The following is a 17,525-nucleotide window of genomic DNA, read 5'->3' as shown; positions in this document are numbered from 1 at the left end:
TAACCATCAGGAGAGACTGATGTAGGTGGTCCTTAGATCAAGCCTTGAGACTCATAGCAAGTTGACTGTGCTCACATAATCCTGAGATGAATGTGAGACGCCAGCTCCTTCCCTGCCAGAGTAATCAGAAAGCAAGCCCACAGTAGGTGGGAATTCAACCCTTTATACTCATGTGGATTTTCCTGGCTAATAGTTGGGCCATCTTACTTGGGAGTAGCAATGGCTTCCCAAGGGTCCTGTCATCCCTGTGATATTTCAGACAATTAAGAGCTGCCCCCAGCTCCTTGCCCTGACCTGTGTAGAGGGAGGGTTAGTATTTCATGCATCAATAACCAATCAGTAGCACCCTAAAAGCCTGGGTGAGGGATACAGACTGTGCCAACTTGTCAGGAAACCTTATAGCCATAAGCTTACTTATTTCATAAAAATGTCCTAGAAGATGGAATCAGCAAGTGATAATTATCATCACTATTACTGGGATCATCGTCGTCATCAACACCATTGTCAAATCTACCATTGATGGACTGGCTCTCTTTGCCCAGATATTTTGCCAAGGGCTAGTCTTGTATGATCTCTTTTAGTCTTTACCATATCACTTAGGGGAAGACCTCATTACAGTTTTATCCCCGTTTTACAGAGCAGGAGAAGAAGGCATAGAAAGGGGAAGTAATATGTCCTACGTCACTCAACTAATGTGTGGTGGAGTCAGAATTCCAGCCCGGGCCATCTGACTCCATTTGAGTAGTTTCCATGGTTCTTATTTTACTGGTGGAGATGGACAGAGGGATCATGTGACTTGCCCAGGAACATGAAGTTTGTCAGGCATATCACTGGATCAATCACCAGGATCCTACTGACTAGCTGCTTCGGCCTCCTTCTGCAAGGTTGCTGCTTCTAGATGGTATTAAGACAGACTCTGAAAAGGGAGAGTTTTGGTTAACTAATGGCACTGAATAGAAAGCAAGCTGTGATCCTCAGGGAACTCTACACTGTCATATAAGTTCCTGGCAGGAGTAATCAGGAGGCTGAGCCTCTCACAGCTCTGCAGTGATACAGGTGTTAGATGCCATCCATGGCTCTCAAAACAGGTCTTGAGGCCCCAGTTGAGTCTGAGCTCTGTTCAGGGATTGAATGCCAGGGTACCACCCAACACCAGTTCTGATGCTCTTTGCCAGTGTGCTGGTGACTTGCCTTGAGGCTGCTAAACTCACTGTAGGCTTCCAGGCCCCCTGGAACATCTCCCATCCATTCAGCATGCAAAGGTTGGGTGCAGGCCTCCAGATTGCCTTGGACAAGGTCAACTCAGAGCTAGTGGACCTTGGAAATTTCAGCTGGGAGTTCACTTACACCAACTCAGCCTGCAGCACCAAGGAGTCTCTTGCTATTTTCAACAACCAGGTCCAGAAAGAACAGATTTCTGCCCTGTTTGGACCAGCATGCCCAGAAGCAACTGAGGTAGAATATATATAGCCTCTGGAAACTTTGAGTTTCCATTGGAAGGGGTGGCCTTCAAGATGATGGTACAGATTTGAATAATCTCCTGGCAAGGGTCACATTATTATAATAATAACCGTGTAGATCTTGAATACCATTTTTGAGATGCAATTAGACTATATAATTAGAAGAGTTAACATTCTCTTTAGAAAGTCTTTTTCTCTCTTTCTTTCTTTCTTTCTCTTCTTTCTTTCTTTTCTGCTTTCTTTCCTTCTTTTTTTTGAGATGGAGTATTGCTCTGTTGTCCAGGCTGCAGTGCAGTGGCATGATCTCGGCTGACTGCAGCCTCTGCCTCCCAAGTTTAAGTGATTCTCCCACCTCAGCCTCCCTAGTAGCTGGGATTACAGGAGTGCCCCACCATACTCAGCTAATTTTTGTATTTTTAATAGAGATAGGGTTTCAGCATGTTGGCCAGGCTGGTCTCAAACTCCTGACTCAGGTGATCCACCAATCTCGGTCTCCTAAAGTGCTGGGATTACAGGCGTGAGCCACCATATCTGGCCAGAAAGCCTTTCAGATCAATAATTGTTCATTCACCTACCCTCTTCCTCCTCTTGTTGATTGTTTGAACTTGATGCTGTTGCATATAGACTCTTATTGTTTACTCTCATGTTCCTAAGCTATAAGGCTTAGGAAATTAAGAAGAAACAAATGCGTGGTTTTAAATAGAAAATTATCAATTGTTTGAGTAGGCTTTTCTTTGGTGCATATAATAAATTAATCAGTGAAAATGCAAGTAAATGAGAAAGAATCAAGTATGGCAAACTACCTTACCTACAGTAAGAAAATGAGGGAAATGAATGACCTGTATTTGTTTGGTTGTTGGGATGAGTTTTGTTGGTGTCCTTGGGTGTCATGTCACCTGAAAAGTGTTGATGCAAAAGGCGAACAGGAAGGAGCAGCACAGGTCTTGCTCTCAACAATATTGTAGAACTATCACTAGTTGGAGCTGCAGAACTAAGTTTACATTTAAATTTGAGCCAGTCTTTCCTGGAATTCCCCATCTGACACATTTCTATCTGTTCAAAGGCTACCTGTCTAAGAGTTAATATCAAATGTCATGGAGCCTTTCTTTATCCCTTTATCTCTGCCCTCCATATCCCTAGTTCCCCAATCAAAAGTAATTGTTTAGTTCTCTAAATGCCTATAAATCTATTATCTATACATCTTAAAGAATATATTTCACTTTAAAGCTATTTTTTATATACCTTGGTTCTTGTAATAAACCATGAGCTCCTTCAAGAGCAAGGTCTCCAAAGTTTTTGTATGTGATAGGCCCCTAATTAAAATGAATGAAAAATGAATAAGGGAGAAATTAAGAAAGAAAGAGAGGATGAGTAACTATGAGTGTGGGCCTTGGAACCATATTACATGAATTCCAACCCTGCTCCACTATTTGCTAGCTATGTAACTTACATCTCTGTGTCTTCCTGTTGTATCTTAAAAAGGGGGTAATAGTAACACCTAGAAATGTTGTGAAAGTTGAAATGATATATGTAAGCTCTTAGAGTGCTCAGCACATAGTAAGTGCTCAATTAATGCTTGCTTTTGTTATCTTTGTTCTCTGAGACTGACTTTGTCATCAACATTACAAAAGCAACAGCCCGGTATGACCCATAGACTCACAGAATCTGAGGTTTATGCAGATGTCTTACACTGGGGTTTGCGTGTACATAAACTCAATTATGCAAAGACATCCTTTGTGTTATTTTCAAGGCTATCGGTTTGCTGGCCTCTGAGTGGAACATCTCCATGTTTGACTTTGTTGGACAAACCAAAAAGCTGTGTGACACCTGTGTGAAACTTGTGCCACCCAAGCAGGACATTGGTGACGTGCTCCAGAAAAGTCTCCAGTACCTGGGCTGGAAACACATTGGGATGTTCGGAGGCTACGCTGGGGCTTCCTCCTGGGATGGAGTGGATGGATTGTGGAGAGTTGTACAGAACGAACTCAATTCCCATTTTATCATCACTGCCAGCATGAGATACACCAAAAATAGTTTAGTCCTTCTTCAAGAGCATCTTTGGAGGATATCATCAATTGCCAGGGGTAAGTAGAAAAGTCTTCTGTTGCTTTTATTTGGAGAGAAAAATGGGACAAGCAGGTTATTTGAAAAAAAAAAAAAAAAAAACTCTTCATTTTTCTCTGAGTGTAAAAACAGATGGAAACAAGGTACAAAATTAATACTATATAAAAGCAATTTCCTTTATTGCTTGACATCACTAACAAAAAATTGTGGGTTGCTTTTGGTTTTTTTTTTTTTTTTTGGTCTAAAGTAAAACCCCACATGCTACAGTGTTATGAAACACAGAGTAAGTTCTAGAAGCATCTTCCAGGTGGGCTGGGTCCTGGAGTTCACTATTTGTTTACAGTAGGGGCTCTGCAGACTGACAGACCTAGGTTTGAATCCAGTCTCTGACACTTTTAAACTGTGTCCTCCTTGGGTAAGTACCTTAATCTCTCTGTCTCAAGTATCTTATCTATAAAATGGAGACAATCATCCTACCTATGTCATAGAAAAGGGAGGATTAAATAAGGTTACACCTCTAAAGTGCTCAGCACCATGTCTGGACAAGTAGTTGGTCAACATACGACAGCAATTATTTTTGTGGTGATATCTATAAGGCTCAACTTTCTAGCATGAATTAGTAACTGACTCCTTTCTGTTCCTCAAATAAACTAAACTCTCTCCAGCCTTGAGACTTTAGGGTTTTTTACTCCCTTGGCCTAGGGTGTCACCTGCACCCACTCCACCCAGTGATGCTAATGTGGGACTCTCAGATACAAGTGGCTCTCACTTCTTTTTCTTCCACAGCCACCTCCCTGTGTCCCTGTTGAAGCTCTAATAAAGGGCTTGAAAGACCAACATACTGATCCAATGAGGCAATTCTTATGTGGTCTGAGTCACACTCCAGCCTACCCAGCACCTTCTTGAGGGTAGCTTCCTCTCATCCTTGCATCATTGCTGACTGGGTCCAGAGTCCACCTCCTCAGGGAGGCCTTCTCTAATGACACGATGTGAAGTTGCTTCCCCTCCCCACCCATTAGCATCACAGCATCCATTTCCAACCTCACTAATTAGAATCTTCAGTGATCTCTTTAATCTGTTCACTTGTATGCTGTCTGTCTGATGGCTCGTTCACTGCTATATCTGTGCCCAGCACAGTGCCTGACACAACATTGGAGCTCAGATAAATCGACTATAATTTACTTCATTTAAAAAATAAACTGGCCGGGTGTGGTGGCTCATGCCTGTAATCCCAGCACTTTGGGAGGCTGAGGCGGGCAGATCACTCGAGGCCAGGAGTTGGAGACCAGCCTGGTTGACATGGTGAAATGCTGTCTCTACTAAAAATACAAAAATTAGCCAGGTGTGGTGATGCACGCCTGTAATCCCAGCTATCCTGGAGGCTGAGACATGAGAATTGCTTGAACCCAGGAGGCAGAGGTTGCAGTGAGCCAAGATCATGCCACTGTACTCCATCTAACCTGGCCAGTAGAGCGAGACTCTGTCTCAAAAATAAATAAATAAAAAAATAAAACCCACTACTTCATTTGTATATTCTGAAAATGAACAGTGATGTGATTAAATGGCAGAAAAGTACCACGGCCTACTCCTCCCTCCGGCCAGCCCAGCTCAGAAAGTCCAAATGCCCTTGATTCTAGGTCCTTTGTGAACTCCTCTTAATTGAGGTGTGGCTGACAAGTCACAAGCCAGGTCTGCTGTTCTGATTTTTGAGCCAAAAAGAAGAAAAAACCTAGAGCACAGAAGTGATCTCAAACTTTTTTGACTTGTACATTGTGAGGAGGCTGCAGTAAAGACTTCAGTGCTATAGCCGCTAGTTTGTACACTGCAGGCTTGGTTAAAGAAGTAAAACCTCAGGGACTAGTTTAGGCATTCCTGTTTCCTAAAACATGCCCAAGGAAAGAAAAAGTTCATGTCTCTTTTACAGTGGCTTTAGGCTAGACTTAGAGAGAGTGAGAGCATGTATGAGAGCGCACACATACACGAGCACGTGCAACTGGCTGACTCTGATTTTCATTCTTATAGTTATCATCTTAATCTGCAGCTCAGAGGATGCAAATATTATTCTGCTGGCTGCAGAGAACCTGGGACTCAACACTGGAGAATTCATTTTCATCATTTTGCAGCAGTTGGAGGTGGGTCCCGTCGACCACTCAATGGCTCCGGTAGTAAGAGGTAGCAAGTATGGAGTACTCACTATGACCCGGATGCATCAGCTCACTGAGCACTCACTACAACCCTATGACGTAGGCACTCTTGCGTCCTCATCTTAAAATTAGGAGACTAAGACGGAGCTGGAAGAACTTACCCAGAGTTCTTCTGCACCGCTAGTGAAAGGCTGAACCAGGTCTTGAACTAGGTCGGCTGGCTTGAGGGCCTGGTCCTCTGTACGCCGTATCAGACAACAGCGGTTGAGGAAGAACTGTCATTTCTACCGGGTAGCTAAGACCTTCCCAAGGGACTCTTAGACACAAGTGGCTCTCACTTCTTTTTCTTCCACAGCTACCTCCCTGTGTCCCTGCTGAAGCTCTAACTAAGGGCTGGAAAGACCAACATATTGATGCAATGAGGCAATTCTTAGGTGGTTTGATTCTTTTGGTAATGATGAGAATGGCTAAAAATACAATTGCTTACTATGAGGACTGAGTTACATGGTTTACGCACATGATTGCACTTAATATTCTCAATGGGTTTGCGAGGCAGTTATTAAATGCATTATTTATGTACCTGTACCTTTTGTACTTGGTGTTTCCAACAGCCTTGGAAAGTAGATATGATGAGCATTCCAATATACAGGTAGAAAAACCAAGGCTTAAATAATTAAGGTACCTTACCTAAGATCTCAGAGCTCCCAAGTGGCATAGCTAGTATTCCAGACTGAGCCTTTCAGACTCTGAGCTCACCCTACACAACTCTGCCTTCTGGAGGGTTTATGGAGTGCTGGGCCTCACTGTGAGTGTTTAATACATTAAAGCTTATTTCAGCTTACAACCACCCTATGGGGTAGATACTTTTATCATCCTCATTTTACAGAAGAGGAAACTGAGGTTCAGAGAGGTGCCAAAACTTGCCCAAGGCCATCCAACTAGTATGAGGGAGAGCTGGCATTCAAACCCAGGTGGTCTGGGCTCCTTTTCCACCTCTCATCAAGTGCACTGATGCATGGAAATAATGCAAGTAGTATCTGCCTCACAGGGCTATTGTGTCTGTGCTTGTAAGCATCTTATACAACAGGCATCTACAAAAGCCACTTGCCTTTTCCTATGGACACACTGCATTATTTTTCTAGTAGTTTTATTTTTCTAAAACAAGCTTTTTAAAACTATGATCACAAGAAGCTGAAATAGGACAGAAGAAAATAAAGGGAGATATATAGTAACGTCCCAGATTTTTCCTTCTTTATCATGAAGTCTTTCAGATGCACAAAATCATCTCAGATTTCTTTGGGTGGTGAGCTGGAATTCTAAAGGCATGCCAGACTTTCCAGAATACTCGCTTACCTTAGATTTCCATTGTGACCACTTCCCTTTCTCTTTACTTTCCTCCTCATCTCTGCCTTCAGGCAGATGAGGAGAGGAGAGGATGGACCACATTTAGTATTGGCAGGGAAACTTTTCAACTCCCCTGTTGCCTTCTCCCACACCTTGATGATCCAGTTCCAACTGGTGTGTAGTGGCAGAAAATAGAACTAAGAATACACCAATGTCCATGCAATTGAATTCATGCCGCTTCATGAAAGAATAGCATAAATCTATTTTATAAAAGTATTCCCAGTATAGGTTTAGGTGGAAAAAAATCAAGCTGCAGAATATTATGGTATGATATCATCATATATATATATGTATGTGTGTGTGTGAGATGTCAAAATATATATGTGTATATATACACACACATATATATAACGACTGGGTATATACTATTCATAATGGTAATAATATAGATTATAATGATGATAACAAAACACCTATGCCACAAGTAAAAAAAAAAAAGCAAGAATCTATAGTCCCAAGCTTTTTAAGTTTTTGTAATCATTGTTAGTAGGTAAGCTCTCTGCATCTTAGCTGCTGTATGCACCAAGTACATTTTTACTTTTTTATTTGTGGCTTTCCTTCCACTGCTTATATGCCAGCTAGAGAACATGGACCTTGTATTGCAGGCCTTCTGGAATCACTGTGTTTCCAAGGATTAGAATGTAGTGGTTCAAATTAAACATTGCGTTACACGCAGTTCCCTTGCCAAGGCATTTCCTACCAAACACCAACATTTATTTCATTACTTTTTAGGACCATTTTTGGAAGGAAGTACTGACAAATCAGAAAATGATGTACCTCCCAAAGATGTATGGGTCAGTGCTTCTCTCACTGCCCTCAGCTCCTACGGAGAAGGCCGTGGAGACGAAGGCTTTTGGAAACAAGTCTACCAAACGCTGAGGAGGCCGCCTTTCCGCAGCACCATCTCCTCGGAGGAGCAGGTCTGATGCCGGGTCTTCCAGCTCAGGCTCCCTCCTCCCCTTCTTTGATGACATTTGTGTTTGGCTTTTGCATTTCTCCCTCTTATTTCTCCTCATCTCTCCCCACCTCCCTTACACACATGCAGGTGCACACACACATGCACTTCCCCATCTTCCACGCCCAAAATAAACAGCAGTTTGATGCTCTCCTGTGAATTTATACTTCAGAGGTTACTGGGTGAAACACCTTTGGAGCAGAGGCCTATGCCCCCATCCTACTGCTGCTATTTGCTAACTGTTGGACCTTGTAGCGAATTGCTTAACCTCCCTACACCTTGGTCTCTTCATCTGTGAAACGGGATTGATGATGGCATCTACCTCCCAGGCTGTGGTGTTGTGTATTTAGTAACATTGTCCATGGAACTAGCAAAGCAGGTATCTTCCTTTTTTGAGGGAAGGTCTTGCTGTGTCACCCAGGCTAGAGTGCAGTGGTGCAATCATGCTCACTACATCCTCGACTTCCTGGGCTCCAGCAATCCTCCCACTTCAGCCTCTCAAGTAGCTGGAAATACAGACACATGCCATCACGCCTTGATAATTAAAAAAAAATTTTTTTTTGTACAGATGTGATTTCTCTATGTTGCCGAGGCAGTTCTTGAACTCCTGGGCTCAAGCAATCCTTCCACCCTGGCCTCCCAAAGTGCTAGAATTACAGGCGTGAGCCACTACAGGCGTGGCTATTAATGGCTACTCAGACCATGACAATTTCCTTCCCCAGGAGGATGCCAGGACCTAGACCCAGGATGGAGTGGTCAGAGATGTGGAGCTAGGACAGGTCAGGGCCAGCAGATGGGCTGGAACAGGGAGAAGATGGTCAGGAGGGAGAGGGTCCGCCTGTGGTAATCCCAGTATGTGTGTGATGAGAAGGCACAGTGTCTGGCTCCCACAGAGAATTTTTTGAAGACAGACCTTTGTACAGAGCTAGAGCTACTTCCAGTATGGGCCCAAGCTGAAGCCCTAAGGTGACCACAGGCCACTGATGACAAGGAGTTTGATTCGAAATGAGGGGGCCGATCGTGGATCCCAACATATAAGACAAGATAACCAATTAAAGAATATTTGAGGAACAATCTAAGTGTCAGCGTTGTACCTGGTACCGTTGGGAGAACAGTGTCTGGCACTTAGTAGGCACTTGTATTGTATTTTCCTTGACTGATCAATAGAAGACATCATGTCCTGAAGACCTACTAAGGGTCAGGGACTGCAATGGATAGTTTACCTATTATGCCTCATTTAACTATTGTCACATTCAACCCAACAGCGGTTTTATCCTTTTTTTTTTTTTTTTTTTTTTTTTTTTTTTTTTTTTGAGATAAAGTCTCGCTCTGTCACCTAGGCTGGAGTGCAGTGGTGCAATCTTGGCTCACAGCAACCTCCACCTCCCGGGTTCAAGTGATTCTCCTGCCTCAGCCTCCTGAGTAGCTGGGATTACAGGCACCCGCCACCATGCCCGGCTAATTTTTGTATTTTTAGTAAAGATGGGGTTTCACTATGTCAGGAGTTTCGCTGGTCTCAAACTCCTGACCTCGTGATCCGCCCGCTTTGGCCTCCCAAAGTGCTGGGATTACAGGCGTGAGCCACCGCACCTGGCCTATCCCCATTTTATAAAGCAGTGAGCTGAGATTCAGAGAGGTTATGGAACTTACCCATAGCCAGTAGGGAGCTGAGCTGGTCTAGTTCCAACATGTACCCTCTTCCCCTGAAACCATGCTCCCTCCCACCTGAGGCCTGAAGAGCGTCCCTGAAGGATCAGGAGATCTGATTGGGGAACGCGGCATTCAGAAGGAAAATGAAGAAGACCGCGACGTCTGGGTTTCACAGCGCAGGCGCACGCGCAGGCGCAGACGTGTGCTGGGCCCTCTGCTGTGTGGAATGGGGGAAGACATTGCTGTGTGCCACTGTCAGGCGGACGAAGAGAGATTCCTCCTAACACCGCTGGACGGTGACTCAAGAGGCCATGAACCTCTTGAGACCCTGCTTTGCTTGTCTTATTGAAGGTGAGCCTTTACTCTGCCTACCTTCACGACGCCGTCCTGCTCTATGCTGAGGCCGTGAAGCAGATGGTAAAGGCTGGAGGCGACTTCCAGGACGGGCGGCAGCTGGTCAGCGCTCTGAAGAGTTCCAGTCTGACCACGGTGCAGGGTAGCTGGCTTACTGCTGGGGGGTGTTCTAAACTCAGACCTGCGGCTCCGGTCGGTGGGGGCTTTGAGATCTTGGGCATGTAATTAAAGGCGTCTTTCAGGGCCTGCCTCGCACTGAACTCCAGAATTCATCTTTCTTGTGGGGATTCCAGTCTTCCTTCTGTAAGGGTAGTTGAGATTAAGACCTCCCAGTTCCCCCAGTTCACTCATCCTTCCGGCCGGAGCCTGCCCAGACCAGGAGAGGAGGCCGCTGGGCACCTTATCCCCTTTTGGGAATTCTCCCCCTCAGTTGCATTGAAACTGAGTCCATCAAGAATAAAATTCAGAAATGTGAGAGCCGTCTCCCGGGGTCACTTCCCATCTGCAGCCTCTGTGATGGGGGCCTTGGCGCCACAGACTTCTAAAGATGGGTTGTAGTCTCATTCTTGCTTTCCTGGTGGGGATGAGTTCACTCCCTGCTGGGGAGTGAACTTTCAAATCACACTCAGCTGACCAACTGCTTTGATCTTTCTTGTTCTAGTTTTGTCACCTGTAAGATAGGGATAACACCTGCTACCACATACAGAAACAATAATAACTGACATTTAAGGAGGGCTTACCTTACACTAGCCCAAGTGCTAAGAGCTTCTGAGTATTACCTAATTGAATCCTCACACAGCCCATGAGGCAGGTACTGTTTCTATCTGTATTATTCAGGTGAGTAAACCGAGGTTACAGAGGTTATGTACTTTGTCTAAGGTCACAAAGTTATTAGATGGTGGAGCCAGGATTCAAAAATCAAGCCTGCCTTCTCCAGGGCTCATGTTCTTTGCTATCCTGTAACATAAGCATAATGAGAATATGACATGCACCTGGCACAGAGTAGGTGCTCATTAAATAGTAGGTTCTGTTTTTTTCTTTTTGAGACGGGGTCTTGCTCTGTCACCCAGGTTGGTCTTAAACTCCTGGGCTTACGGGATCCTCCCACCTCAGTGTCTCAAAGTGCTGGGATCATAGGCGTGAGCCGCTGTGCCCGGCCAAATGGTCCCTATTTTTATACTTTCTATTTTATATTTTTCTATTTCATAGAAGCAGGTCTCGTTTACCCTATTGATACCTTTTGCAAGTGGAAATATTCACCAACTTCTCTCTCTTCTTTCCTTTCAGACCCTAAAGCATTTGCTTAAAAAAGGGAGAGGTCACAAGGGGGGGGGTCCTTCTTTCTGCTCTCAATTTAATCCTCTCTGCCAGATCAATTAATTCCTCTTTCCTGTGGTTTTAGGAATTCTTCATGCTGGGATGAGGGGAGGGTGTGAAGAGCAGTGAGGCCCTTTGAGAGCCTGAGTCATCCTACTTTGGTTCTGGGGCCCGTGGACCCCTTTCAGGGACTCATGACCAAAGGGCCCTCCTCACCCCTCCAAACTGGCTTCTGTTCCTTTATGGGCTATAGGACTAGCCTTGGCAGAACTGGAGTATTTGTCTCTGTTTCCTCTGTTCATTTCTGCCACATGGTAGCATCCTTTCCATGGGCCAGTGCCGCAGGGCTTTTGGACCATTCCAGAAGGAAGGCCTCCTCTAGGAGACCGAATTAGGGAGCAGAACCCCCAAACCCCACTGGCTTTGGCTCCATGAACGCAATGCACACTGAAAGCAGTGGCCCAGGTTGTCGCAGGAGCTCTGGCCTTTCCCGTGCAAACCTCGGGCTCAAGACCCCCATTCAGGATGCCCACGGATATGCACACAGAAAGGCAGTGTGGCATGCTGGAAAGAACACGGCACTTGGGGCCCGATAGGCCTGGGTTTGTGTACCAGCTGTGCCTCTTCCTGGCCCTGGCAGGAAGACTCAAGGAGTTTGTGCCTCCAAGCTTTGCTTGTTGGGAACAGATAGATGATGGTGCCCCCTCTGAAGGGTTAATTAGGATTAGACATAGGAAGTCAACACCACCGGCAGTGCTGGGCGCTTATTAGGTGCTTTATCAGTGGTAATTTTGTGTCCTGTCCCCTGTGAGACAAAATCAGCAATATGTCCTTTGTCAGAGCCTATGTACTAGTTTGGGGTGTGAAGGAGCTGTGCTTCAAGTGAAGCTGTGCTTCCGAGATCTCAAGCTGCTGTATAACAAGATTTCTCTACATCAAACACAGGCGAAAGTCCCAGCAACATTGACTTGGCATGTCATCTTTTAAACCTAAAGTGACGTGGTTTAAGTCAAAAGATTGAGGAAGCTATTTCAACGGCAAAAAGATATTGCCTTCCTTGAATGAAATTACCTGAAGGCTGGATTTGAAGAGCCTAGGAGAGTTGGGCAAACTGGACAGAAGTTTGAATTGAGAGACCAGGGCCTGAGTTTTGCAAATAACATGCATTTTTCCGTTGTCCCTGCTGTACATGAGGTAGAGTCAAATAGAATAAATTGAGCTGACACTGACCTTTATTTTTTTTTAAAGACTACAAGGAATTTCTCCAATATGGCCTGGACCCCTGGCTCCCTTCCTGAAGACAGACCTGGCTGTGGATTTTATAATGAGCTCTTTGAAACTGAGCCTGCTTTGATGGGTAAGTATGGCTGCTTGGAGAAGGTAGCAGGGAAAGACTTTCTATAGTAGGGTGTCTCTATGGCAGGCAGCACTGTTGACATTTTGGGCCAGATAATTTTTGTGTATGGTGAGCCTGGCATTTCAAGTCACACATTCCTGTACATTATGTTTAGCAGCATCCCTGGCCTCTACCCACAGATACCTGTAGCAGCCCTCTAGTTGGAACAATGAGAAATGTCTCCAGACATGGCCAGATATCCCCTAGGAAGCAAAATGACCTTCCTCTCCTGCGGAGAATTACTGCTCTAAGGGAACCTGGCTCCTGAGATTTGAGTCTCAGGAACTTCACCTCTAGGGAGGTTGAGAGAGTCTGGGCAGGGGAGTGTGCCCCAGTGGTTAGGAGCCCAGCCCTGGAATTAGATGGATCATGCCTGGAGAACCACCCTAAGGAGAACACACAGTAAATGTTCAGTAAACACTGGTGGTGGAGTTAGAAGTCATCATTATTATTTCTCTGCAGTGGAACTTTCTATGCAAAGTGGGAGGTGAATGCAGTTCCAATGGGAACTAGGGTGATAGTCGGGGAAAAATTCCTGGAAGAGACAAGTCAGAGTAGACTTCATGTGTCCTAACCCAGACCTTCTGGAGGACAGCCTTTGAGAAGCCTGCTTGGCAGGGCCCAGCTGGGCAGGGATGTACATGCTACTGCTCATAGGCAAGGCCTGGGTAATATGCCTCTACCCTCCAGGCGTGACTGCTGTGGTTCTCACAATGATGATCCTGATTCCTGTCTTGGGGGCTGCCATCATAGGTCTGATTTTAAGGACGCAGAGGGGAAAACTGCAGAGGCAAAACAAAGACATCTGGTGGCAAATCAATTTTGACGATATCATCATTCTTCCCCAGAACAAGGTGAGGCCACATATGACCCAGATGTCCCCTTTCCTGGTCACTGCTGGAGATTTGTGGAAGGTGCTTCATCTAGGAGCTTATAAGAGCAAGAGGCTAATTTATAAAGTGAATACTTCATGAAGAGTCTCCAGGCCTGAGTTCTGGTTCTAGGCCTCCCACTTGCTTGCTGAATCTGAGAATGTCATTTTACCTCCCCAAGACTCAGTTTCTAAATACTTACAAATGATTGACAGTCTCTAAAGTTCCATTTGCTCTGTTACTCTGTGGTTGAGAACTGTAGATGCTGTTCAGATATTAAAGCTGTCTCCTGGGGAGGATTTAGTTATTTTATTTTTTGTTTTTTTTTGTTTTTGTTTTTTTTTTTTTGAGATGGAGTTTCACTCTTGTTGCCCAGGCTGGAGTGCAACAGCACAATCTCGGCTCTCACTCCAACCTCTGCCTCCCGAGTTCAAGTGATTCTCCTGCCTCAGCCTCCCAAGTAGCTGGTATTACAAAGTGCCTCTAACCACGCCCGGCTAAGTTTTTGTATTTTTTTTTAGTAGAAATGGGGTTTCACCACGTTGGTCAGGCTGGTCTCGAACTCCTGACCTCAGGTGATCCACCTGCCTCAGCCTCCCAAAGTGCAGGGATTACAGGCATGAACCATCATGCCCGGCTGGATTTAGTTATTTTCAAAACCACATTAACTCCTTTAATCAATTGATGACTAATACAGTAATGTTCATTTGTTTGACAAGGACTTGACCATTAACTACAAGCCAAGCATCATAGAAGGCATGGGGATATCCCACAAATGAGATGCCTCCAGAGGGAGGCAAGTGTCAGAGAGGTGTTTCCACGGTGAGACGGAAGCCCTGCAGATAGAGGGACTTAAGGTCTCAGCATCTGGAAGACTTTGGAGAGGAGGGGACATTTGAAAAGAGTGAGTTTGCAAGTGGTGAAAAAAAGTGAAGTCACACGGGATATAACGAGATGTGTGATGCTCAGGGCTGGGAAGCTTGGCTGGTACCAAGTCAGGGAGGCTTCAACATGCTAAGAGCAGGTGACTGCGATTTATTAGTAACTCATCTCCAAACATCCCCGGGGATTCAGACACTTACTCTTTCCTGTTCCACCAAAGCAGCTCTGCTTTGATCTACCTCATTTCTACATGAGGGTTCCAGATAAGATTCTCCTTGAAAACAAGATTCCTATGCTTTGAAGATGTTTTCTAGGTGTTGGGAGGCACTGAGGGTATTAAACAGAGACAACCTGGTTAGATGTTCTTTAAGAAAATGACACTAACCCCAGGCCACACATCTAATTAAGTGCCACAGCCAGAACTTAAGTCTGGGCAGTCTGACCTCAGAGCCTTCCCTCTGAACCTACACCTCCATGGTGGTACAGTCGCCATAGAGGGCATGGAGGATGGGATAGTGCTGTCTTAGAGTGATGCACGTAGCAGGTCGGAAAGATCAGGATTCAAATCCTGACTCTCTGTTAACTGTCTGACCTTGGCACTCAGCTTCCTCCTCTATAAAATGCATTCCCTTTAGTACTTGACCTTGCTACTGAGAGTGACCAAATCATTTCCTGTTTTACAGCCACCCTAGAGAGGCATACCTGTGTCAAGAGGCATCACCAGTAACTCATCTAGTGTGGTGATTTCTGTGGACCTCAGCTCTTTTGTCAAGAGCCAGCAGGGGGAAGAGCTCTTCTATGCCCCAATAGGGCTTTATCAGGTATTTCTGAGGCCAGGTGGTTGCCTATAGATCTTAGTGTATCTCTGTCCTGTTCTCTGCATCATTTCTGCCAGGCGGGGCATTCTGAATAGGAGAACGTTCTCCAAGCAAAAGCCAAGGTGGTCTTGTGACTCCAGACTAGTGCTTCCCAAACTTTAATATGCGGAAGGATCACCTGGGGCTCTTATTAAAATGCAGATTCTGGGTCCATAGGTCTGATGTGGTGCCTGAGAGTCTGCATTTTAAAGAATCTTCTAGGTGATTCCCAAGCTGGCTTCTAGATTAGACTTAGCTTTGTCCAATACAACCCCCTGTGATGATGGAAATGTCGCAGATCTGCACTGTCCAATAAGGTGGCCACTAGCCTCCTGTGATTACTGAACCTTAGTGTGTTTGGGCAACTGAATTTTAAATTTTATTTAATGTTAATTAATTTAAATTTAAATAGCCCCATGTGGCTAGTGGCTCCGTGAATGGACAGTGCAGTCCTAGAGTGTGGATTATTTCATCCTTGTTACTTTGGCATGGATGAATCAGTCGTGGGGCCTGGTGCTTCTGTGGTATAGACAGTGACTGCTGCTGCAGCCTAGAACATAATTCCCGCTTGTCCTTTCTCACCTTCCCTCCTACACCCAGACCATGATTGCTGCCTGTACCTAGCAATCCTTCCAAAATTCGAGTCCCTTTGGGGGAAGAGTTTGTACGAAATTGTATTTATTCTTTAAAATGGGGGTCCCAGAGAGTAAGGACAGAAAGCTCCGAGCAAGGGAAGAATTGTTCATTGCTCTAAATTGGGGTTAGAAAAGGCTAGAGCCAAATTATCCCCTATGCAATGAAACTTGATTTTTTAAATGTTTGCTTACTTGAGTTCTCAAACTACAAAAACCTCCTGGGATATTACCAAATACCTTAGGGACCACCATCAATGCAAACCTCTATGTGGTGGTCACCCGGCCACATAAAGAAGGAAGTAGCAACACATAGCATATCACTGTCTGATTGATCTTCCGAAAATATGTCTCGTCTTTCCTCTGTCAAACACCATCACTGGATTCCCCACCTCTGTTGCCTGCATGATAGTGCCCAAACTCTTTAAAAAAGGACTCAAGCCTCTTAACTCGCTAGTCCCTACCTATTTTTCTAATCTTTTTTCCCCTGGCTTAAATCCTGTGCTCACCCAGTTGGTCTTGCCAATTTTGCCATGTATGTTTCACCTTCTGACGATGCCACTGCCCTTCCACCCAACCCATGTGGAACCTTCTTATCCTTCAAGGTTCAGCCTAAGCATCACCCCTCCAAGAATCCTTTTCTTCATCCCCCGGGCATTCCTTCCTCCGTGGCCCTCCCATCACAGTCCTGAGTCCTTTGCCATTGCCCTCATACGAAATGTGAAAGATATTTGGTTGATATTTATCTTCTCTTATGGCTTACCTTCTCTTGGGTCCAGATTCTATGCCTTCTTCTATCTAGCTCTTACCACATTACAATATGTTTTTGTGATGCCTGATTAAGTGACTCTCTAAAAGCAGACTCCATAGGCAATACAAATAAAATATGCCATTTACTGAAAATTTAATCTGTGCCAGGCCTTGAGTTACCAGTGGTATTTTAACTGATTTAATGCTCAGAAAACTTTATGAGATGGGTGTGTGTGTGTTTTTTTTTAAACTTATTTTAGATTTGGTGTTATTTTCAATCCCATTTTATAGATGAGAAAATAAAGGCTTAGAGAAGTTAAGAACAACTCAACTTGTTCAGGTAGTAAGTGGTAGCACTGGGCTTAGAATCAGGCAACTGACTCCAAACCTACACTTATCACTGTAACTCACTGTTTCCTCTGAATGATAATGGGATATTATTATATAATAGAAAGCGCATAGTCTTGGAGTCAGACTTTCAAGTTCTGGCTGTAATACCTACAAATATGCAACTTGGGCAAGTTTCGTAACCTCAACAATCCCATCTGGAAATGGGCCAATCATACCTACCTCGCAGGGCTGTGATGCCAGTTAAAGGAGATCTTACGTATTAAGCAGCTAGCTCAGTGCCTGGCTGTGCACAGGGTCACCAAAGGGGTTTTTTTGGGCAGTGAGGAGCTTGATGATTGGCTCCTAGATGCATTTCTTTCCAGTTTTCTTGCTCCTCTCCCTGGCCCTAAGTGGAGCTTTTTCTGGTTCATCCTGAGTTAAGAACATTCCACTTTTTC

The 17,525-nt window shown here is 44.8% G+C and overlaps 1 protein-coding gene across 1 annotated transcript in view; it reads left to right on the top strand.

Moving 5' to 3' along the window:
- Window positions 1-1,072: 1,072 nt before the first annotated feature.
- Window positions 1,073-17,525, top strand: part of LOC126962281 (guanylate cyclase 2G-like) — a 43,409-nt gene continuing 26,956 nt past the window's right edge. Inside the window, 10 exon segments of the mRNA XM_050803139.1 lie at window positions 1,073-1,139; window positions 1,142-1,455; window positions 3,211-3,544; window positions 5,547-5,656; window positions 7,805-7,894; window positions 7,897-7,992; window positions 10,029-10,223; window positions 12,597-12,705; window positions 13,435-13,598; window positions 15,182-15,319. Of these exon segments, the coding sequence (XP_050659096.1) occupies window positions 1,073-1,139; window positions 1,142-1,455; window positions 3,211-3,544; window positions 5,547-5,656; window positions 7,805-7,894; window positions 7,897-7,992; window positions 10,029-10,223; window positions 12,597-12,705; window positions 13,435-13,598; window positions 15,182-15,319 (1,617 nt within the window).

This window comes from Macaca thibetana, chromosome 9, assembly GCF_024542745.1.
Source record: "Macaca thibetana thibetana isolate TM-01 chromosome 9, ASM2454274v1, whole genome shotgun sequence".
Taxonomy (NCBI): Eukaryota; Metazoa; Chordata; class Mammalia; order Primates; family Cercopithecidae; genus Macaca; species Macaca thibetana.
This window is presented reverse-complemented; position numbering and strand designations above follow the sequence as displayed.